Consider the following 23,921-nt stretch of genomic DNA (forward strand, 5'->3'; position numbering starts at 1 on the left):
ACATGCCTTTTGTTATTTGATTTTTCAGCAGCCCTTCAGAGGGCAAAAGGGAAGTTTTTCCTTGGCTTCTACAATGTCCTTCCCTCTCCATCTCCATCCTACCATCTTTGTCCAACTTGTCATCACCTTTTTCCTGGACCACTGTAATAGCCTTATGAATAGTTTGCCTGCATCCAGCCTTGACCCCCTACAACCTTTTTCTCATACTGCAACTAATCAAATTTTAGAAGCACAACTTTCTCTGGTCCAGCCACACGGACTTTCATGCTTTGAGGTCCTCACACCACAGGGCCTTTGCACAGGCTTTGCCCTCTTGATAGAAGGTGGCTTTTACCCTTCCCACTTTTTGTAAGTAGCTCTCACTTACCTTTAGATCTCAGCTCAGTTTTCACCGTTTTAGAGACACTTTCCTTAACCATAGGAAAATTTCCCATTATAGGTTATGGTTATCATAACACCACACACCTCTCTTTCATATTAATAGCAGTCATCACCGCTGCCATGGTATTTGAAGGATATTTGAGTGTTGGCTTCTCTCATTAGAATGTAAGCACCCTGAAGGTGGAGATCTTTTTTGGCTCACCGTTGTATTCCCAGCATGCGGGATAGTGCCTGGCACTTAGTGGTACTCAAAGTGAGTAAATGAATGAATGCATGCATGAACAAATCAATGAGTGAATGCCTTGCAGCGGTGGGGAGACTGCGGCCTTCTGATTTCAAGATTGTTCTTTTTCAAGCACCACAGGATGCAAGAAAAGCTTCATCTTTCTCTGCTGCACCCCTTTTAATAAAAGGATTCGTTCTGTAAAATTTGGATTCAGTCAAAAAGCTGCACTTAAGGACCTGGAAGGCCACATGTGGCCTTAAGGCTGCAGGTTCCCCAGCCCTGTTTATTCACACCTCAGAAGTTCCAAACCACACAACTCTGGGGGCTGCATGTGGTGGGCCTGCAAGGTGGTTATTTCTCACATTGGTGGTTTCCTTTGCCTGCAGGTTGAGCTCATGAGTGGGAAGCCTCTTTCTGCAGCTGGCTTGGGAACAAAATTTATTGAGTGTCCAGACTCCAGATCTGCTGTCTTCCTGGTCCCCACTTTGATCGCTAGTTTAAAAAAAAAATGTGTGATTGATCCTAATTATTTACCATCTGAATTGGCTCTGAAGAAAGAGGGGATGCATTCTAAAGCCCAGCAGTCTCCACTCTGCCCCCGCACCCCAATCTTCACACAGTTACAGCCCCCCAGCCCCAAGCTGCCCTCTCTGCAGGAGAGTCATCTTTTCCCCACCCCTTCTCACTTGCACTCAGAGGCCCTTTCCATCCTCCCCCACTGCACCATCACCATGAGGGGCTCAGACTTTCCCGTCAGTCCCCCATAGTGGGCAACACCTCTTTTTTTCTCACTGAACATCTATTTAAAACTTCTTCCACTCTATTATGTAATACATATTTTCTCACTAAAGAAACTTTGGAAAATGAAGACAAGTGGAAAAACCCAAGTCACCTAAGATTTCCCACTCCCCAAATAAATCACATTAATATTTTGATGTATTTTCTTCCAAATTTTTCCATGCATAGGTGTTTTTTAAACACAGTTGTAATTATATAGCATGTAAAATTTTTACATTCTACTTTTTTCACTGATGGTGTCATAACAGTTTCTAGCTTTAGAACCTATAATTCTTTTCTTTTTCTAATTTGAGAATTTAATATACAAAAGAGGAAAAGATGAAAGAAAACATAGCTTAGAAACTCTGAGTTCTAATTTTGTCTCTGCAATGTTCATTGTACAGCTACAGACAGGATACTTAATACTTTAAGAGGTCGGTTTCCTCCTTTGAAAAAGCATTATGCTACCACAGTGAAATACAATGTCACTTTTGCAACTTTAAAACCCAAAGAAAACAAAAAGTACCATAAAAATAACATTTACATAAAGTACATAAAATAACATTTACATGTACTGGGTTGATTTGGGGTTATTTTATCTGCTACTTTTATTTATTTATTTATTTATTTTGAGACAGAGTCTCACTCTGTTGCCCAGGCTAGAGTGCCATGGCATCAGCCTAGCTCACAGCAACCTCAAACTCCTGGGCTCAAGCGATCCTCCTGCCTCAGCCTCCCCAGTAGCTGGGACTACAGGCATGCACCACCATGCCTGGCTAATTTTTTCTATATATTTTTAGTCGTTCAGCTAATTTCTTTCTATTTTTAGTAGAGACAGGGTCTCGCTCTTGATCCAGCTGGTCTTGAACTCCAGAGCTCAAACGATCCGCCCGCCTCAGCCTCCCAGCGTGCTGGGATTACAGGCTTGAGCCACTGCGCCCGGCCTATCTGCTACTTTTAAAGCAAATTTTGTTAAATGGGGAAAAAAAACCCAATTAATTCCTATTTTTAACACTTGGCTTTATGTACCTGGAATGCAGTGATAGAGTTGCTGATTTGTGAGGGTATGAGGCATAGCAAAGAGAAAAGGGTAAAGTCTGAACTTCTCCTGTTGATTGATGTACATAAAGTCTAGTAGGGTAAAAAGAAATTGAGACAACTAGTGGAGTTTTCAGGATCTGAAGGCACTGTTATTTTGAGTTGAAGAATCAGATAAATAAAATTTCCAAACCATGACAATACCATCTCAAGTTACATATCCCTACCAAAAAGGTCTAGATTTAAAAAAAAACAATGAAAACCATGAAAGACATTTTAGACTCCTTTGAAAAGGTGATCTTATAAACATTTTAAAAATAATTACTAGCACATAGACCCCCAAAATACATCAAATTATGGGAAGGGGGAGGAGGTAAATGACAGAATCCGTAATTCTTTTTTTTCCCATCTTTTTCTTTAACTTCAAAATATTCTGGGGGCACAAGTGTTTCTGGTTCCATGGATCACTTTTGTTATGCCTGAGTCAGGCATATAAGTGTCCCCATCACCCAGATAGTGTTCGTTGTACCCATTAGGTAGGTTTGCGCCCATCCCCTCTCCCCATCTCCCCCCGCTTGATTTCCACTGAGTTTTATTTCAGAATCCATAATTTTTAAAGTCTTGTTCACTTAACCTGTGGTCAGACTCTTAGGTAGTTTCCAGAATTTGATTATTGCAAATAGCAAAATAATAACATGTTTTTATATGTGCATCTCACGATGCCTTTTTCTTTTAGGACAGTAAAGAAGAGTTTATTCCAGGGGGGATTACCAAAATGGTGCTTTGTAGTAGGGAAGAGAGATCTGCTCAGCCCCTCACAATGCCTTTATTTATTTATTTATTTTTGAGACAGGGTCTCACTTTGTTTCCAGGTTGGAGTGCACTGGCGCAATCACAGCTCACTGTAACCTCGAACTCTGGGGCCCAAGTGATCTGCTGCCTCAGCCTCTGGAATAGCTGCGACAGGACCACAGCCATGCACTACCACGCCTGGATCACACTGCCTTTTTGAGACAAGGTATTAATAATTCTCAATCCCTTCCTTGCCCAGCAAGCATTTGTTTTTAAGTCCTTCAACACTTTCAACACTCAGGAGGATCTCCATTCAAGATATGTGTCAAGGAACACTTTAAAAGCAGCCCTTCCTCTCTCCCCTCCCTACGTTTTTTACTTCATTGAAAAGGAAGTGAGATGTATTTTTTTTATAGAATGTCTTTTGTTCTTAGTGCCCATCAATACATGAGTGGATTAATAAAATGTGGTATATGTATACCATGGAGTACTATTCAGCTACAGAAACAGTGGTGATACAGCAGCACCTCTTGTATTATCCTGGATAGATCTGGAGCCCATTCTACTAAGTGAAGTATCCCAAGAAGGAAAAATACACACCATCAAATTGGTTTTAGCTGATCAACACCTAAGTGCACATATAGGAATAACATTCATTGGGCATTGGGAAGATGGGAGGGGGAAGGAGGGGATGGGTGTATATGGTGCAATGCGCATCGTCTGGGGGATGGATGCCCTTGAAGCTCTGACTGGGGGTGGGTGCAAGGGCAATATACGTAACCTAAACATTTGTACCCCCATAATATGCTGAAATAAAAAAAAAAGGAGGCGAGTTCTATGGAGATGGGGATTATGTCCACTTTGTTTACCACAATGACCTAGCAGAGGTTCTCAATAAATATTTATGTAATGGATTAGCCAACTTTAAAGGTTTGCAAGTAACTCCCCCTATCCCCCACCCCCTGACTCCAAGTCTCTTATACTACATCTAAAACGTGTCTTCAAGCTCAGTTTCTCCACCAACAGGGGCTCTTCATAAGCTTTAAGGTCCAGGCATTTCTCTTGCAGCACAAGAGTGTAAATGAAGCTTGGCCAGAGGTCCTTGTCCTTGTGCCACTCTTCTGAGTCTCCATCCATGGTGCCTGCCAAACATGGTCTTCTACCTGGATCCTCTGCCTTTATGCACTTCGACTTTCAAGTCCTGTGGATTCACACCCAATCCTCTGGGAAACTGTGGTCAGGCCTGCTGCAACTGCCCGTGAAAGTAGTTCATGAGGAGCCAATTTCAAGAGTGCAGAGAGCATGTCTGACTGATCAGTGTAAGCTCAGCGCAGTGCCAGGCACATAGTTGATAAGTCAATGGAGACATCCATTTTTGGCAACTACATCTGCTTCTGCTGGACATGTCCGTCTGTCCTGGTTTTCTTGCCCTCCTGGCAAGCAGACTCTTGGGTATATTTCTGACTTGGGTATATTCCTGACCTCCAAGTCCTGGGCTAGAATAAGACTCCAGGCCCTGACCTGGAGTCATCATTAATATGACAGAGGCTGTTATTCATCACTGTGACTCTGAATTTACATTTCTACAGAGACACTTCTAAACCCTTTTCTTGGGATTGGCTGCACATTCACAGACACATTTCCAGGAAGAGATAGTCACACATTTTGGTTGTGAGGAGATTTCTCATTAGGGGGTAGAATTATGAACTCTTAAGTCCGAAGGAGCCTAAAGGATGGTTTATTCTGGAAGGAAGTCATTGCTCCTCATTCTTCCTTGATATTTCTGGCCAAATCAGTGAATACTTTTGATGGCTTTCTTTAGGGAGTGGACTGCTGTCTAGATGACATTCTCATAGCTAAACAGCCTGGATGTGTCTGGTGTGGTGGGCAGTGAGTGAGGATCCTCCATCTGCAGGAAGGCATAAAGAAGCACAGCACTGGAGTGGGCAGGGCTCTGGATCTTCCATGGAGACCCTGCCATCCCAGACACTCTTTATTTCCAAGGTCACCCAACCCAAACCTTCTGCCACGCTGGCTCCTAATCACGCCTAGCTTAGAGAAACTATTATTTAAGTTTAACCCATATTTACCTTACTGAATGCTTAATAAACTGAACTATCCTTGTGATAATTCATCAGAACCAACCTTTTCTATCACTAAGCAAATGGCTTTAATGATCCCCACTTTTCAAATATGTTTGGGAGGGGAAGAGAAAGGAGACAGAATCATACCATTGCTTCTGCCAAGTGTGATCTGTTAAGGAATAAGCCTTGAAGGGAGTAGTTTAAGTGGGAGGAGGATGCAAAACAGATGTAACAGCTAGACCAAGAAAAACTACTGAAAATCTCTTCCTTTTCTAGTTTACTGGTGGCTCAGGAGCAAGCTAGAGTCTCCTCCCCAGCTGTCCCTCTTCTCATCCCAGGTACAGCCTGGACCATTCCTTTTTCCTCATCCATAACCTCAGTCAGAAGCCTTTTGATTTTCTCTGTAATTCCTATCTTGAACGTCTCTCCTACTCTATTTGTTTCAGATTACCCCCATTTGACTCTTAAAACACAATTCTCTTCTATTCCCCATATTCTTGTGTAACCCTAAGCAAAGAGAATGGGGAATTCTTGGGGTACCTTTTAATATCAAAGAATATGAGATCCTCAAGACACAAGAAATTTTAACCTAAACATGAACCAGGAAATGGGATGGAACAATTAATATGAAACTCAGCTCTGAAGCCTTTTACCTTTTTTGGTATCTGCACAGTGGAATAAAGTGTATTTGCTGGATCTTCCTTTGGGATAGTTTTCTATTAAAAAAGAAACAACAAACAAAAGAAATCATCACCCATCTCCTGAGTCACATAGACAAGGCAGGGAGATATTCAGAATGGACAGAAGGGAAAGCAGAGGTGGGTAAGTGGGAAGTGCTTGTGTTGGTGACTGCTATTATGATAAGCATTGACAGATTTTTCAGGAAGCCACTGCATTATTCTTAAACTGTGCTGTGTTTAAACAAATCTCAAAAATATATAAGATATGTAAGTCTGATATGAGCTATAAGCCACGAGCCTCCTAAGGTGGTTAAAGGATAATTTGGAATAATATTCCTGATATTGCAAATACACTTTCCCAGCAGTTGAAGGGCCCTTGGAGAAAATCAGTAAGGATGACTGAAGGAACAAAACAAAACAAAATAACAGTAACAACAATAACAAAAGCTCCTTCTTCACTGGAGAAAAATATCCTGGGTTGGTTAAGTTTATTCCTGAACATCCAAGGTAGTCCTGCAGCCTCCTGGGGATGTGTCTTAAGCAGGAGAAGAGAAAGGATGGAGATAAAGTGATAACATTTTTTCTTAAACCAGCTGAGTGGAGCACAAAGCAATCTCTCCTATAAGGAAGGAAGGAGATTCTGGAATACTAATGACTTTGAAGAGGAAAAGTAATGTCTCCTCTTTGAAGCAGGTAAATGTAGGTAAATGTTGTAGGTGTATGTAAGAAGATGCAACTTGATCAATAGATACACATCAAAAGCTGGAGTAAAACTGGGGTTTTGAGGCTCCGAAGTATTTTTATTTCTTCATTAAATGGGCCATTATGGAATAGAGCTCTATAACCTCTAAAGAGCTAGCCCAGCCTGGGCTGCAATGATCGGTCCTGGAGAGCCATTTGAATTTGTCTACTTACTTCATGTCTCCAAATTGCCTTTTCTTTAGATTTTATTCTTATGATTTTCTTTTCAGAGGGTTTCCTATGAATTACATCTGTGTCCACTCACTTCAGCTCTGTGACCCACACATGGGAAGCCTTGGGGATAGGCCCAGAGCCACCACAGGCCCTCTAAGCCTTCTCCTGAGAGCTCCTGGAGTCACCTCAGAGAGAAAAGGCATCTCTAGAGTAATCAGTCTTCTGACACCATGACTCCAGCATAATGTCAAAGTCACACTTCTCTACCCACTGCTTTATGCAAAAGGAATCTGGCATTCTGAGTGGCCATCGTGAACTGTGGAGGGAAGGGGTGATTCCATGAACCACAGCATGAACACTACTGATTGCGTCAGAACCAGGTGCTCTGAGGCCACCAACTTCTGCACAGAAGAGAATCCATGAAGACTTGGGAAAGACACAGGTGCACTGGGTTTTAAGGGCCATATAGCCTCACTGCCCTCCCCATTCCCATGTTGCCCAAAGCCATGGAAAAATCTCAAGCAAAAAAGGAGAGCCTCAGAGAGAGGGTCAGGTCCCAGGAAAGATGAGAAAGGACTCACATAATTGTAAGAGATTGTGTCATACTCTGTGGTCTCTCCAGAATGGGGACAGAAGTTAGGAATTTCTTGATGAACGTCTGTTCTCTTCTTCTCTTCAATGGACTCTAAAACCAAGTTGGGAGAGAATGAAAGCTTATCTCTCCTACCACTCATCACCCCACTGGCCCACCATCCCTTCTGGACGACCCACTCAGGGTGACCAACCATCCCTATAACTGAAGGGTTATCTGGGCCAGACTTTCAGTACCAAAACTGGGAAAATTCCAGATGAACCAGGATGAATTTGTGATCCCTGTTACTTTACTTCCTGATCTCTGCACAAAGGTGGCCAAAGTGGGATGCAGAAAGGTGAGAAATGCTTTCAGAGGGCTTCCAAGGGGGAAGGGAGATCTCAAAGTCTGCAGTTCAAACCTGACTGATGCTTAGGTCCCCCCCAGCACCTCACATAGATAGTGTCAGTGGGAGCCTGAGAAGACAAATTAGCAGGGTTTAGGGACACAGAGCATGGGGTGCAGCCAAAGAGTGTCAGGAAATGCCTCTCCAGGAGGAATGTGTCTGGACTGAGGTGGGAAGTAAAGAGAGGTCTCAGATTGATTTCATGGAGAGGACTGGGACAGGTTTAGGGGCTCTGACAGGGATGAGGATAGGAAAGGCTGACTGGAGGGTGCTGGTCTGTGGGGACCTCAGAATTGGGGACCATTGCCTCCTAGGTCATAGGAGCAGAGTCAGCAGTGCAGGGCCTGTGTCAGAAGAAGGGCCACATTTGTAAGTCCCTCTGGGGGAAAGAGAGGAGTGGACTTTGGAAAGGGAACTGGGAGGGCCATGTCCTCAGGAGAGAAGGTGAGGACTTCAGCACTCTCTCTACTCCAGAGCTAAGGAGTGCAAGCTGCCTGTGTGCTTCCCGATGACCTCTTCATCTCTGACCTCCGCACCAGCACCAAGCCTGGCACACAGCTCCATAAATGCTTGTTGAATCAATGGAGTAGAAAATGCATGAATGAGGGTAAGGACAAAAATAGTACATGTTCTACCTTTTCCTTTCTCTCTCCGAGTACTCAAAAGAGCTAGCCCCAGTACAATGGGACTGAGCAGGATGGGCACCAACAGGAAATGCAGGAAGACCACGGAGGAATCTGGGACACCTTTAAAGAAAGAATGGGTAGAGGCATGGGGAAAGGAGAAGAGTCATCTTGGGAAAATGACCCAACTTTTGGAGCACCTTTCACCTTCTTCCCAGCTTGGTGACTTCCCAGAGTGGCCTCCAGTTTTCACACAGGGGTTGTTCCCATGGGGACCAGGAACTGAGGTATAGGTCCTGGGGTCAGAGGCTCCTGTAGAGAGGGGAGAGGCAGTCACCTTCACAGAGCTTCCTGACAAGGATGGGGTTTGAGAAGTTGCTGCTGACAGGGTTCCTGGCCATGCAGATGAAGGTCATGTCCCCTTCATCTTGTCTCCAGGAGACATGGAGGATGGAGCCATCAATGGTCTGGTTGGCTGCTTGCCCCAAGGCCTCCCAGCTGTAAGTCACATCCTCTCCTCTGTTTGCCATAGAACATGTCAGGTTGGTTGTGCAGGTGCCATTCTTATTGCTCTGCAGACCTATGGTGACTTTGGGCTTTGACAGGTGCTCTGTGAAAGAGAAAGGACAACCAGGGATGGAAATCCTGCCTGTATCTCTCCTTTCTCTGAATTATCGTTAGATACCTTGGACCTGAATCACCCTGGGAGCTCCAGAATGGAGACGAAACAGCAATTCAGAGCAGAATTCTCATTCTTATCTGGGAAAGGGAACTATCTAGGTCTACTTGCCCGCAGCTATGTAACAATATTAATAATAACAATAACAGTAACAACAAAAACAATAATAGAAAAAATAATGCAACAAAAACATAGCCACCAAGCATAGCCATATGGCAAGCACTGTGCTAAATACATTTTAAATGTCAGCTAATTTTATCTCTTAGAGGCTCATTATTCCCTGTCCTCAGACTTCCTTTAAGAGGCTTTCACTTTTCCTCTCCAAGAGAGAATAATATTAAAACAACACTTTTAGTCCCCCTCTCAATCTTGTGTTCACTCCCCTCCCTCAGAGGATGAGCAATTGGTTCCTTGGTGAGGTGATGAGAATCTGATATCTACCAACTACCTTCTTCTACGCATGGCTTTGAGCTGTTAAAGATTGCTGTTCAAATGTGGTTTGCCCTTTTCCTTCCTCCCCCAGCTGGTTAGCCTGAAGAATGTATGTCTTCTGTTCAAATACACATGTATAACCATGTGTATATGTGACCAGGTGCCTGGCCTACCTCCTACAAGCAAGTCTGGAGGCCCATCTCCTCATGGCCCTGACTCTGTGGCTCAGTGAGGGAGGCAGCTACTGTCCTTGTAGCTGGTTGAACAACTGTTTCGTAATTTCAGGTTCCTGGGATGGGCTCCAAGCCCCAGACTTGGCGGGGAGGTATTTCTCCTATCTAGCTTTACCAGAAATAGAGCTGATACTTTTATCTTCTTTCTGATTCTGGTGTCTATTTATCAATTGGCTGGAATGTACAGAGGAAGGGGTGTTATTAATCCTCATACCCAATAATTTTCCTAAGGTAGGCATTGCTTTTCTCTCCATTACAGATATGGAAACTAAGACTCGAAGAAATTGAGTAACTTGGCTAAAGTCATGCAACTAGTAAGTAGAGAAGCCAGCATTTGACCTAGATCTATGTGATTGCCACTTTCCATGTGGCCCACTCACCATACCACACTGCTTCTTACAGTATCTCTGAGTAGGCAGGGACCCCAGGGCTCAGTTACATCTACTTCATCCATGCAGGAGTCTCCTCTCCCACATTCTTGCCAAGTGTTCATCCAGCTTTTGCTGGAACAGCTCCCCGTCCGGGAGCTCACCACCTCCCCAAGGCAGCCATCCGCCATCAGAACTGATTCTGCTCACCATAGACACGCAGCACATACTCCCGGGTGATGGGAGATGCGGAGAATGAGCCGTGTATCTCCACACGGTAGGCACCGGAGTCATTCTTCATCAGTTTGCTGAGCTTCAGGGAGTGGCCTTTACCTAGGAACTCCATCCTTTCCTTATTACGACTTTGGGTCACTATGAAATTGACTTTTTCGTCTCCCATTGGCTCCATGGTGACGAGACTAGTTTTGTTAAAGTTCCAGACAATACTGTCAGCCTGCTTTTCTGTGACGTTTAGGGGAAAAGTCACAGACCCACCAAGGGCACCGACCAGCTCCTTCAGGCCTCCAGAGGCTGCTGACCCTGCAGACGCAGAGAACCATAAAATAAGCCCAAGTTCCTGCCCTGTTCACCAATTACTCATCCATTTTGGGTCCTGGGAAGATCCCGAGAAACCCAGTCAGTTCAATAAAATCAGCCCCTGGGAAACCCTTCAGAACCTCTCTCACACGAAAGATTGAGATCAGAACTTTCTGCCTGAAAAGGGTGTCTGCAAGTGACCCTCCCCGACTTTTCCCAAAGACCTCTGGCTGGAAAGCCCAAGCTCTGAGGTAGACTTGAAAGTCCAGCTCCATCTTTAACAGGTTCCTGTGAGGGGACAAGTGGAGAAGTTACCGCCCAAGTCTCCCTTAGGATTCCCAGACTATGCCTAAGAGAGCTGGTGGAAAGGCTTGCTTGACCTGGGGCAGTGGTTCTCAGGCGCAGATCAGGACGTTGGGAGGTGAGCTGTATGTTCCTAATAGTAGTGATAGCTTAGAAATTTGAGCATGATTTGTCTTTCTATTTTATGGTAGATTAGAGTGGATTCAAGGTCATCCCCAGGTGAGATTCTCACTCACTTGCATTAGAATATGCGTCCTTGAGTGGGGAGAAAAAAAGTGAGTGACAGGGAGCTCTGCAATAGGTCCAGCCTAACTTGTGATGCTCGTCACAAACTATTAGGAATTGTAGTAGGGTTTTACTTCCATGAGAAATTTTTGTTTCACCGTGATCTTAGTTCACCCCAGAGAGCATGTCTTGTAAACAATCACCATGGGTTATGTGGCTCTAGGTGAAAAACTGTTAAGAATATCAGCTGAAGAAACTCCCAGAAGTGTTAAACTGAGCCCTTTCAGTGAATAGGTGTGGAGAATGAATCATCTTCTACCTATTAAAATCTGAGAGGCAGATTCTGTGGGCAGCACAGAGCAGTGAGAGAATTTAGATTGGCACTAACAGTTTAAAAACATCTACTGTGAGCTTGTTTAACTCTTGAAACAACCCTTAGAGGAAGGATTCCTATACTCCCATCTTACAGATCAAGAACCTGAGACACAATGGGGTTAAGTGACTAATCAAACTACAGAGTCAGCAGATGGCAGAGCCCACATCAGCACCCGCAGGATTGAGACCTCAAAAGGCATATTTTACAGATTAAAAAGCTAAGCAGCAGCGATAGAAAGAATTTATTCAAGGCTGATAGAAATGGCAAAACTAAAATTAAATCTTTAAAGGTGTTCTTAAAAGTAAAAAACTCAACGTTATTTTCCCTCCTGACTCCTAACATAATGTGTCCAGCTGGAATTAAAAACCCAGCAAAACAGCCAAGCTACAGAATCCTGACAGTAGTGTTATAATGATGCTACTGCAACTCTATGTTAGGCCTTCTGTGGATCCTATGCACTTTTGCTGAAATATTAAAAATTATATTTTATGACCATGTTGGTATAAAAATGAATTTAATCCAGGCTCAATTCATTATATATTCATTCTTCTTATTGTTGTTATATTCATTTTTCTGGCTCTTTACAGAAAAAGTTTGCTAACTCCTGATTTAATGAGAAAACTGAGATTCAAAGAAAACCTAAATAACTTATCCAAGGGCACAAAACTAGTTAGGTGATGACTTGAGGATTAACCAATGTCACTCCAGCTCTGGGACCTAGATTATTTCCACTATGGCTCAATTTCAAGGTCCCTCCCTCACTCCCCTTCCCCAAACCCCTAAGAGGCTCAGGTGTCAACTCCAAAGCCCTCGGGCCTCATTGAGTCTCAATTTCCCTTCATGTCCTTTGGTGACCTTCTCTCAAGCATAAATTACTCTATCAGTACCTCAGGGTGAGGAACCCTCATGTTACCAAATGTTGATATACTCCCTTGATTACAGGTTTGAGGTCTCTACCAACTTCTTACTAAGTTTATCTCCAAAAGTACTGATTTCTCTTCCTAGGTAAATATCTTTTAGGAGCTGATTCCTATTTTCAATCATTTTTCTCCTATAATGTATCAGTTAGTGCATATATACTTTGAATCACTCAAGCCTTTATCAAATTATACTGTTAATTAATCTGATTTTTCAAAAAGCTGTCCTCTCTACTTCCCTAATATTAAGGCCAGGATGGTTTCTGACTACTCGCTCTTAATCATCCCAAGGGATGTCAAAATAGTCTCAGTAGATACTACAGACAAAATCAATTTTATTTAGTTATTTCTTTTTTCTCTGTACTTTAATGGATGCAAAATTTTGAATTTTCAATCAATTAATTAATGCATTCATTCTTTTACTTCAACAACAGAGAGGGAAAGGGTGAATATCTTGAAATCAAATAAAGATTGGGTATTACTTGTCCGCAAGTAGATGCAATCCCTAAACTTAGCTCAATATTCAAGGAATTTAGTTTTCATGTGAGGTTTTGGAGAGATGTTTAACGTGGTGGCTTTAGCTCATTAGCATGTGTGCATGTGTGTATTTAAGCTGTGAGTAATTACTCTTTTCATCCTTCTACACATATGGTGCTACATTCTCGGGTAAATGCCAAGAGATGAGAATTGTGGGGGGTATAAGAAAAGCCTTGTTCCTTCTTAGAATGAAATTCATTGTTCCTTGTTGTTCCATTAGAATTCAATTGGAGGATGACATAGGGTCTAGATGGAGTATATTGTTCTATCTTAAGTGTAACTTCAGGGAGAGAAGAGGTGTAAGGAAAGAAGAAGGCAGCTCCCTGCCATTCCCTAATGTGGGTTTAGAGAATAGGGGGCAGGATTGGAGAGTCCAAACTAGTTTTGTTTCTTCTTCCCAGTTGACCAGGTAAAAGGATCCAGAAACAAGACATTTCTCTTTTCAGCTGTCCAAGGCTGAATTGCATATCCCCTTTCTGTGATGGTTTTGCACCTGCAATGTGTGATCCTATAGAGTTTTAAGCAGGTCATACTTGTCTCATTTTGTCATTCCTTCCATCAACAAGAATGTATTTAGTTGTTTAGGAGCTGAGGATACAACTAGGGGGCAAGACAGTCATGATTCTTGCGCTCATGGAGTTGGGAGACAGTCATTTAATAAGTAACTGTGTGTGTTATGAAAAAGGAAATAACAGGCACAGTGGGGACATACAATGGGGGACTTAACAGGATCTGTGGGATCAGAAGACTCTCTGGAGAATGAGTGGCTTCCAACATCTGCCTACCAAGCACTGGAGGATTGGGACTTGTGAGTTTCGTCCACTCTCCTCCGATGTCCACCTGCCACCTAAATCAGTGTTGTGAATGCTGTGACTTGCCTCCTCTTCATCCATTTCACCCTCTCCTCTTGGTTTGGGTAAGAATGACCAGCTCAAGTGGTAGCCTCCTCTGGCACAGCCATTAGTTCAGGGGTTTCTTATTACCTGGGTTGATCGTATCTGAGAGAAGCCCAGGACGTTTGGTTTAAGGCCAGGGTGAGGATACAGTGCTATGAAAGGATGCGAAGTGGAGGACCTCTGCCACTGTGGCCAGGCAAGCAGCCAGGCCTCCGCCCTGGTCCTCAATTCACTCTCTACCTCATGCAGTTGTCTGTGCTTTGTCCTCCTCTCTGTCCCTCTAAATCTCTTTCAAAGCCCCCAAAGCCTAATTCAAAGCCCTTCCCTGGGGAAGTCTCCTACTCTTCCTTATACCCATACCCTGAAAATTTACCACAAATGTCACTTCATTCTCATGTTAAATGCGTTAAATTCTCCAAAAAGAAATACCCCCTGGGTGGCGATTGGATATACCATCTTGCTGTGAATTAGCCAACGAGTGATCTGTAAGGATTAGGTCCCAGATCATCCGGTGATGGAGTCATGGGGTCCTGCCATGGGAGAGGGGTGGAGATGACTTCTCTTCCCCCCAGCATGCAGCTGTGGGAAAAAGGGCTCTGGTCTAACTGAGAGTCAGGACACCTGGGTCCATGCTGGTCCCTCCATCATCATAACTCCAGCAACAAACACCTGGTATCACCCTGCAGTTTGCGAGCCAGTGTAGTGGACGTTATTGCTCTTGACCCTTGGAACAGCTCCAGGAGATAGAGGTCAAGCCCTAAGGCCCAAAGAAGAAGTGGCAGACATGGAGGGAGAAGTTGGTTAGTTCCTCTGCCTCAGGGGTCTGTGTTCTTTCCACCACTGCCTCACCACTTACCACTTCGAGTTTTCATTTCTGAACTCTGACAGGGGAAAAAACAACGCCTTGATTTGCCAGGAGTTTGGGGAGAATGAAGTGTGAATACGGATTTGAAAGCATTTTGAGAAGTACAGAGCAGCCTGACAGCACGAAGGGAGGTTGGGGGCAAGGGCCACAGGTGTTATCATGAGTCAGGCCTTGAAGAGGCTTCCCACTTTTTGGTTTTATTTCTGCCAGGATGGCTAAAAATGAGAAACTGACGTTTCCCAAAACACTTCTGGATGGTTTACCAGCAAGGTGAGCCAAAAAGTTAAGACAGCAGTGAACATCCCCCAGGCAACCTGCCGTTGGCGGTGGAGGGGGCTGGGGCAAGAGACCCTTTGCCTTCTGCTCTGGTCAAGAGTGCAGCCAGAACCAAAGGGTGGTGATCCAGCAGGGAGACTGAGGGCACGGGAGAGTAGAAAGCCCAGCTCCTGCTCGCCAGTCCTGTCCCCAAGCACCTCTCCCAGCACTTGGTGCCTCTGTCAGAATGCACCAGTGTGTTGTGGCACCTTCCTCACAGAAACCTGGACCAGAGCACCTCGGATCTGGGAGGAATCTTAGGGATTACTTAGCCCAATCCCACTTCCTAGATGAAGTGGCTGACGTTCAGAAGGTTATGGTGATATTCCCAAGTCGGTGGAAGGCCAGGATCAGGAACCAAGGATCCTGGGGCAGGATTTCCCAAACCGCCTCCACCACCCTTGCAGTTTGTGCTGGTGCCTCGGTGTATTTCTGGGGAGCTCAGGGGGAGGCCTAAGGGTGGCAGGAGGTGATGGGGCAGAAGCTGTGGGACTTGCCTTCATCAGAGAGGCTTTAATATTGGAGTCATTATGTGTTTGTTTCTGTGTAATATTTCATTTCATAAAAGGAAACCACAGTTTAAAAAAGCAAAACGGTTTGGAAGTTACTGCTCTTAACCAACTTCTCTTTAACTAACATGCCCTGGAAAGAGCGCTGTAAATCAATGCTATGCGAGATGCAGGATGAAGGCTCGCAAACCTCCCACTTCACCACACATCTTCCGCAATACTCTAACCCTAATCTACCATGTTCACATTCAATCTCCCCACCACACTGCCCCTCACTCATCTTCTGCCCTTTGTTTCTTCTGGTTCTTTTCAACACTACCCCCAAAACCCTCTCATTCATTTTTTCTGTTTTCCTTTTATTAATAGTCTCCTCAACACTACTGTATCGCTTAATCATAATAAAATATGTGAGGGGGACACATTATTGTGCCCATTTTCCAGATGGAAATACTGAGGCCACCAGAGCTGCTCCTTGGTCCCTCTGAGCTTGGCCAGGGTGGTTCCCTGTTGGTGCATTCACATCCCAGAAGCAGAGCTACCTGTTCTTTTTAAGCCTTTCTAGTTCCTACCTTGCACTTATGTACCTGGAGAGGGAAGAAATCCCAGGTGGCTCTCCTAGTGAACAATTTAGCTCAAATACACATTTATGGAGCACCTCTTTGGTATCAGTTACAGTGTTAGGCAGTTTGGTATGGTAAAAAGAGCACCAGCTTTGGAAACTCAATCTCTGCTTTACCTTAAGATAGCTGTGTAATCTTGTCCAAGAAACTTGACCTTTCTGAGCCTAAATTTACTTATCTGTAAAACAAGGATTATAGTATCTGTCTTATAGACTTGTGAGGAGATTGTATGAAAAAACACCTTGGATGTAGTAGGAGCTTAATAAATGGTCATTTTTATTATAACTATTTTGCATTTGATATGTCATTTAAAACATCACAATAATTCTGCAAGTTAGATTAATTATCTGTTATGCACTTGAGAAGAGCAAGGCTCAAAAGATGAGTAACTTGCTTACAATAATACAGCTATGAAGTCAAACCCAGGATGTCCTTGTCCAGGGCCAGGACTCCTTCCACTGCTCCACCCACTGGAGGTTCTAGGACAACCTCTGACTCCTTTGAGCCATGGGCAGTGTACCACACAGACTTCCCACAGCCCCCAGGAGTGGGACAGAGGGAACCCCCTGGCAGATAGTCATACGTGTACTCTGTTGCCGTGGTCAGGTTTCAGGTGAGAGCCTGGGGCTTTCAAAAGCTCTGCCATGCCCTCCCCACCTCACCCCCCTCAGCTCTATTTCTGATCACCATTTCCGTTCAGGAAGTGGTTTTTAATGGGAGAGCCTATTCCAGGACCACCTGCTTAGAATCAGGTGCTTATGCAAAATTCTGATGAATTCAAGTGTATTAAGAGTCTGCTGATACTGACCATATAGAGAGGCCAGGTGATGGGGAGGAGAGGATTGGGGGCCCCAATTGCCTGTGTGGTCACTTCAGATAGCTTGGGCACACAGAATGAACCAGTTATGCCAAGTCCTCAGAGGGCTACCTCATGGTGGGACTCCATGAGTATGATGACAAGAAGGACATTTCTCATTTATGGGGCCCCTGATCCTTTCTAGGAGCCCTTAGGATACTAAAATCTTCAAAGATTGGAATACCTGTGACAGCCTAGGATTCTGGGAGGTGGAGACCGGAGTTCGAGACCAGCCTGAGCAGAGTGAGACCCTGTCTCTACTAAAAATAGAAAAAATTAGCTGGGTGTGGTGGCACAAGCCTGTAGTCCCAGCTACTCAGCATGCTGAGGCAAGAGAATTGCTTTAGCCTACAAGTCTGGGGTTGCTGTGAGCTAGGCTGTTGCCATGGCACTCTAGCCTGGGTGACAGAGCAAGACTCTGTCTCAAAAACAAACCAAAAAAAAAAAAAAAAAAAAAGAATACCTGTGACAGATGAACAGTCCTTGGTCCTCCACGCTCCATGGGATTAAACAGAAAGTACCTATGGTACGATTTGGTTTTCTAAGTTGAGACTGACTATATTCCTTGAGTTAAGAGAGTAACTTCAAGTAATTCCTTCTATTTATATCATTGTTATGCATAATCTGTTAAAATGTATTTATAAATATGTTTAAATTAAAAATATATATGTAAACAAATAAATACACACTTGTACAATCTCATTTTGCTTTTAGAGTTGCCCTCAAAGAGAGGGATGGCTGGAAGATAAGTCTCTAAGGCGCAGGAAAGCTTTGACATTTCTCATCTAATTCATGGCAGACTCTGAATTAGAAAACAAGTCTTCTGACACCCAGCACCACTTCTTTCAGCCCTTCCTTCCCTGGGACATGCAGAAGGGGAGTTGGTTCACAGAGCCATTCCTTTTCTTCTCCCTCCAGTCTCTTTCTGCTCTCTGTGATTCAGAGACCAGAGGCTGGTAAAAAGCAATGTTAGATGAGAAAGCAGAGCCTTCTGAGTTGAGCCAGAGATCCAAAGTGGAACTAGGAGCCTGGAAGGTACACTTCAGATGAAGACAGTCAGGAGAATGGAAGAGAATCTGGTGGGACTCACCTGTGAACTGCCAGAGGAGAGAGATGAAGACAAGGCATGTTGAGGAATCAGCCATATCGTTCTCTGAATGTCAGTCACTTAAAGGAACCCACTTCTTCCCTCTTGTATTGCTTGAATCTCTTCTCTAGCTGGGGTTTTAAAAAAGGCGGGGAGAGGGAGGGGTCATGGCCTTGACATGTGTAAATGAGTCAGCTCTGGTTTACTTAATCACTTATCTCAGTGGCAAACACGTAATATTAATAGGTGTCTAATAAAGAGGGGAAAAAAATGAATTGAACCACAAAGGTGATGGAACCCCATTTTACAGATAAAGGATAACAGACTCAGAGAGAGGTTAGGAATTGATCAAGGCCATATGGTCTACTTTTTCTGCTATATCACATGACTAACTTCTCAGAGACTCAGAAAAAAAGGAAATAGAAAAACATAGTTGGGCACTGGAGTGGCACTGGAGATAATATTTATTGAACTTTCCTAAGTGCCAGGCACTGTGCTAGGAGTACATGCATTTAAAAAAAAATGTATTCCTCATAACAACTTTGTGAGTGAGATACTACTATAAATCCCATTTTACAGATGAGAAGATAAAGGCTTAGAGTATATTACAGGAGAATCAAGAATTTGTTTTTTTTTTTCCAAAGGTACAACATTAATTTATCTATAAGTGTTGAGCTACCATATTCTTGGGTTTAGTTGCAGATTTGTAGCAAATGTAAGCATTGTTAACCATTTAAGCTAAGGAATTTAGAGACTTTTATTGTGTCACAATATTTTAGTCTCTTTCGTAATTTGTCCTAAGGTGACTGAAAAATTACTTGTTATATATCCTTTTGCATAAACCCCATAACTGAGGACAATTATATTCAGGAAGTGCTAAGTCTATGGGAAGCAGGAAATTTTTTATGATTGGGATGGATATCTGTACCACATGGCCCGGAAAGGCAAAGTCTCTCATTTAGTATTTGTTTAGGCCTCCGTGTGCCCCTTCTTGATCTGGAGGGTCTAAACTAATTCCGTCCCTCCCTCGGAATCGGCCTTTATAATCTCACACATCCCCTCTTCTGCCATAGTCCCTAGGCCTAGAGGGAGGATATTTGCAGCCTTAGTAACAAGGCATTGGCAGTGAACAAAAGGTTGGGCCCGGTGGGATGCAATAGCTTTAAATCCTGGAGATACCAGGGAAACTTGTTATCCACCTAAAACTTGTCATGACCCAGTTTGTAAAAGACAACCGGATCCAAATTTCTTCTGGCAAAACTGGCACTTGTTCACATGGCAAAATTTTAGTTGCCCTGTTCGGTAACCTAATTATGCCTGACGATCAAAGTTTTGGGTAAAGCAGTTTCCATGGAAGTTCAATTTTAAAAAACCTTTTACCCTTTTTTCCCTTCAGTTTAAAATGAGTTTTTTTCAATGTTTACATTTTAGCTGGAACTGGCTGTGAGACCTCCAGGTAGCCTTTCAAATGGAGATATCATAAACAATGAGTTTATCTCAACATCGGCAGAAAAAGTTAGCAGCAGGTTTTATTTATTTATTTATTTTTTGCTGGTAAAACATTTATTTCAAAAATTCATTCGGTGTTCAGGTGATTAACATGAATTAAGAGCCAATATCTTTTTTAAGCTTTAAAAGACAAAAGTGAGATACAATTTCATACGTGCAGACTTCTGAAATACACATAATGTGGCAATACAGAGTAATGTTATAAAATAGCAGCTAAAAGAAAAGCTATGAATGTTACTCTTTATTCCAGTAGGTATGATTTCCCCCGTACTTGTTCATGTGCTTTTAGTACTACTGAGCATCTCGTGTATGCAAGGCACTCAGGGCCACGAGTCCTAGCTTCTCACATTACATCTCTAGAAGGCCTCCCATGCAGATGCCAACAGGACTGTGTGCAGCCCTGTGCCCATGGCCTGCGTATCTGTCGGCCCTTCCCCGGGGGCTAAGAGCACTCTTGTCTGGAGCTTAGCTTCTCTCCTCCAAGAAGTCATTTGCTCTGATGTAGAAGCCATGCCAAAGGACAATACTCATTCAACTCTCATCACTGGGCTGGTGGCATATCAGAGCTAAATCTTCCATCAAGTGGCTTTAGGTTTTAGGTAACATCTCATTGTCCTTAAGGAATGATAATGCCATCAGGGATTTTCTCTAGGAGAAAATGGAATGTTTCTGATCGATTATCAACTGTCACTGCAGTCAGTGGGATTTACTGATTCCTGAGGTCTCAGGATTGAGTCAGTGTAAGTAAGGCAGCAATCTTGTCAGCCCACTCTGGGCCAAAGAACATGGTTTTTCCCCACCAGACCCCAATGTGTCCAGAGAAGGTAAATTCACCTAACTTAATAGCTTACTTTGGTTCATTAGCACAATAATTTCTTTCCAACAAATAAAGTTAATGCAGAAATGGAGAACTGATTTATGGTAATGCTCTCAGCAATTTAAAATGCCATTTCAAAAATTATTTATGAGAAGATTTTCCGAAGAGAAGAATCATGAAGTAGCTGAGAACTCTATCCTCAATGGCTAGCACAGTACTTGGCTCATTGCTGGTCTTCAGTGGAGTTTTATTGCAAGAGTCACAGGAGCAACAGCCTGCTGGCACATACAAGCCGAATTCAGGACAGCCCAGTGGGTTGTCCTGGCTCTGGAGAAGAGGAGCCTGCAGGGAGCTCATAGCCCAGCAGGCTAAGGCTTAGCACAGACCTTGCTGGCTGTCCTGTGGCAGGAGGCACAGTTGGGATCCTTCAACAACTATCTGGTTAGTTGACCAGAGTAACGTCTGGTGAACTTTGTTCTGCCTAATGTAGGTAGATCAGAAGCGACACTGATGATCTTAACCAAGACCTGTGCAAAGTCAGTCTGGGCTGACCTTCATCTTCTGTACCAGAGGAGACCCAAGTCCACTGCCAATACCCACTGCTCACCACTTCCTGCTACTGGAACATGAGTGCGTGCTTGCCGTGATCTCACACGCGCCACATACCTAACTAAACCCTTCACACTCACCCATCTCTTTCACATTTTCTAGTAGGTATTTCATCATTTCCCCTAGTTGAGCCTATTCAACAGTGGAACTCAATTACAATCAATTAAATTTAGATTTTCTTTTATCTGCAGGGATCCTGCCTACCAAAATAAACCATATGGCATTACTGGGTAGCCTGTGCAAACACGAGACCCTGTGCAGACCACTGTGTTCCCTGAGTCTTGGAAAAATGTGTTGTTCAACCTCTGGAATGATTCATTGAGTGTGTTTACATCAGACTTTAATATGGGGCTGGGAGCTTGTAGTTTTTAAGCCAAGAGGTTCTCAGTTTTTCCTTTTCTAATATGAAATATCAAACTTTAGCATTTATGTACTAAATACAGTACACTACTGCCTCCATGTACTGGCAGTAGGTACCTGTTCCCTTGTGTCAGGATTTATATTTTGGACAGATCATCCTTTAGCCAGTCAGCAGGTTTTAGAGTAGCCAGGAGAGAAAAGAAGAAGTAGCTTGAGAGACATTTTAACTCTATAGTGGCAGGTCTACCATTTGAGCTCTGAATTTTCCTTGATGTAATTTGCCCTTTACTAAAAACTTGTGCGCAGGAATTGGCTATAACCATCTGGAGCCCAAGAAAACCTGGTATGACTTTGACCCTTTCCATTTACAAAAATACTTGCAAGTAGAGGTGCCATAAACCAACTTAGAGCCCGAAGGGGGTCGTTCTCCTTTCTTTCCTCATTTTTAAAGGATTTATTTCCCATTTTTCCCATTTTTCTTTAAAAGAAGCAACTGAACTGTAGTCTAGAGTTTATTGTAGTGGATCAGAGTGTGCTGATTGTGGGTGGGGGCTTCTCAATGTTTCACCCATGAGTTGTGTAAGGCTGGTGGCAGGCACCCCTCCCTTCCCTAATGAAAAAAGGGGAGGCTCCTCCTGTCCCTCGGTGCCCACCCTAAAACTGAAACAAAGAAATTCCTTACTCCTGGCGCCGACAACTCCTGGCTGAAGAAGCTCCCATCCCCCAACCCTAAGGACATATATAAACCCACTCAAACTTCTGTGCCATGCGATTCCCTGGGTTTCTTTGAAGTAGCCGGCGCCAGAGAAAGAAAGACAAACAAAATTGAAAAGGGGAAAGCAACGAGGCTTTATTAGGGCGCTCCCGGGCGAAGTTCACGGCCCCATGAGAGAGAGACCCGGGAAGTCGCGTGGCACAGAAGTCTGAGTGGGTTTATATATGTCCTTAGGGTTGGGCGATGGGAGCTTCTTCGGCCAGGAGATGTCGGCACCAGGAGTAAGGAATTTCTTTGTTTCAGTTTTGGGGTGGGCACCGAGGGACAGGAGGAGCCTCCTCTTTTTTCATTAGGGAAGGGAGGGGTGCCTGCCACCAGCCTTACAAGTTGGTCCCACCCTCTTACATGTCGCAGTTTCTCTCTTTGGGGGTCTAGTACCTCCAAGAGGGCTCAAAATGCTGAGTGATCAGCTCCTGGACAAGCCTTCTTTTAATTAATTTTGTTGGGGGATTCCTTATAGGGCCACTCATGCCACGGGGAATCACCCCAGGCAACTCCCACTCAGGCCCCCGGTCACCCAGGTATGCCTTTCAGCTAGGAGGATTATCATGCCCTTTCTCTTCAGAGCTGAGGGACTCAGTCTCTCATTTATCTACAAATAAGACAGTTCAGTTTCCTCTTTTGCAAAAAAAGCCTACTGAGATTAATTTTAGGATGAAAAGGCAATGGAGAAGACCCTTTAGACTGCACCTCCAAATCACAATTAGGATCCCACGCAACAAATTCCCATGGAAAGAACCAACTCAGAATAAATCAGGACCACCAACCAAAAATGGGAGGTCCGGAGCTCAGGAGGACTTACCAGTTCTGCCCAAGGAAAAGCTCAGAGTCAGGGGGCTCCCAAAGGGGGCCATGATGGTACCTGGCACCCAGTTCAAGCTACTTTTCCGGGGGTTCTGAGTCTTCTCTGAGCCTCATGTCTGGATGCCAATCTTTGCAATAGAAAAGAAGCCAAACTCTGTAAAATAATTTAAAGAAGTTTATTCTGAGCCAAATTTGAATGGCGTGGAGCCATGCCAAAGAAGTCTTGAGCAAGTGGAGTCAAAGAAGTCTTGAGCAAGTGGAGTCAAGAACTTGTTTTAATCACAAGAAACCACTATGAGAAAAAAAAAGGCCACAGAGTGAAAGAAGGCATTTGCAATGCATATATCCCTCAAGGGTCTTCTATCTAAAATATAAAAAGGAGTCCTACAAATCAATAAGAATTAAGCAGACAACCCAGTGATCAAGAGACTCAAATAGACACTTCATAAAAAAAGGATATCCAAATGACTAACAACAAGAAATCACTAAGAAAATAATGCAAATAAGGGCAGGGTGCAGTGGCTCTTGACAGGGATTGACAGGCCTTTAGAAGAGTCTTTCCTTCTAGCTGCATAAATCAACTGAACTGATCAAAAGATCTAAGGGGGCAATTTACTTCTCTTTCTCTCCCTGTTATCTCAGTATATTGCAGAATTCAACCTGACCTGTCCTGAATCGTTTAAAACATAATACCTGTCTCTCAGATTAATTTATAAGTCAATCTTTTTCTCCCATCCATTCATCCTCCCTAGCAACTGTTTATCTCCCCTAAATAGAATTACCTATACTTCTCATTTTC

The 23,921-nt window shown here is 43.6% G+C and overlaps 1 protein-coding gene across 5 annotated transcripts in view; it reads right to left on the minus strand.

The window, feature by feature from the left end:
* Nucleotides 1-1,950: 1,950 nt before the first annotated feature.
* The window catches only part of SLAMF7 (SLAM family member 7), a 35,628-nt gene continuing 13,657 nt past the window's right edge, over nt 1,951-23,921 (minus strand). The window contains exons 1-8 of one of the 5 annotated variants that reach the window (XM_069480343.1): nt 23,121-23,185; nt 18,252-18,379; nt 10,416-10,745; nt 8,831-9,103; nt 8,506-8,616; nt 7,475-7,578; nt 5,952-6,014; nt 1,951-5,123 (exon numbers count right to left, since the gene is read on the minus strand). In XM_069480343.1, coding sequence (XP_069336444.1) covers nt 5,052-5,123; nt 5,952-6,014; nt 7,475-7,578; nt 8,506-8,616; nt 8,831-9,103; nt 10,416-10,745; nt 18,252-18,306 — 1,008 coding nt within the window. In that variant the 5' untranslated portion in view covers nt 18,307-18,379; nt 23,121-23,185 and the 3' untranslated portion in view covers nt 1,951-5,051. Of the gene's footprint in view, nt 5,124-5,951; nt 6,015-7,474; nt 7,579-8,505; nt 8,617-8,830; nt 9,104-10,415; nt 10,746-18,251; nt 18,380-23,120; nt 23,277-23,921 lie in introns of those variants that run through there. The other 4 variants (XM_069480344.1, XM_069480348.1, XM_069480347.1 and 1 more) reach the window with 4 other exon arrangements.

Source organism: Eulemur rufifrons, chromosome 8, assembly GCF_041146395.1.
Source record: "Eulemur rufifrons isolate Redbay chromosome 8, OSU_ERuf_1, whole genome shotgun sequence".
Classification (NCBI taxonomy): domain Eukaryota; kingdom Metazoa; phylum Chordata; class Mammalia; order Primates; family Lemuridae; genus Eulemur; species Eulemur rufifrons.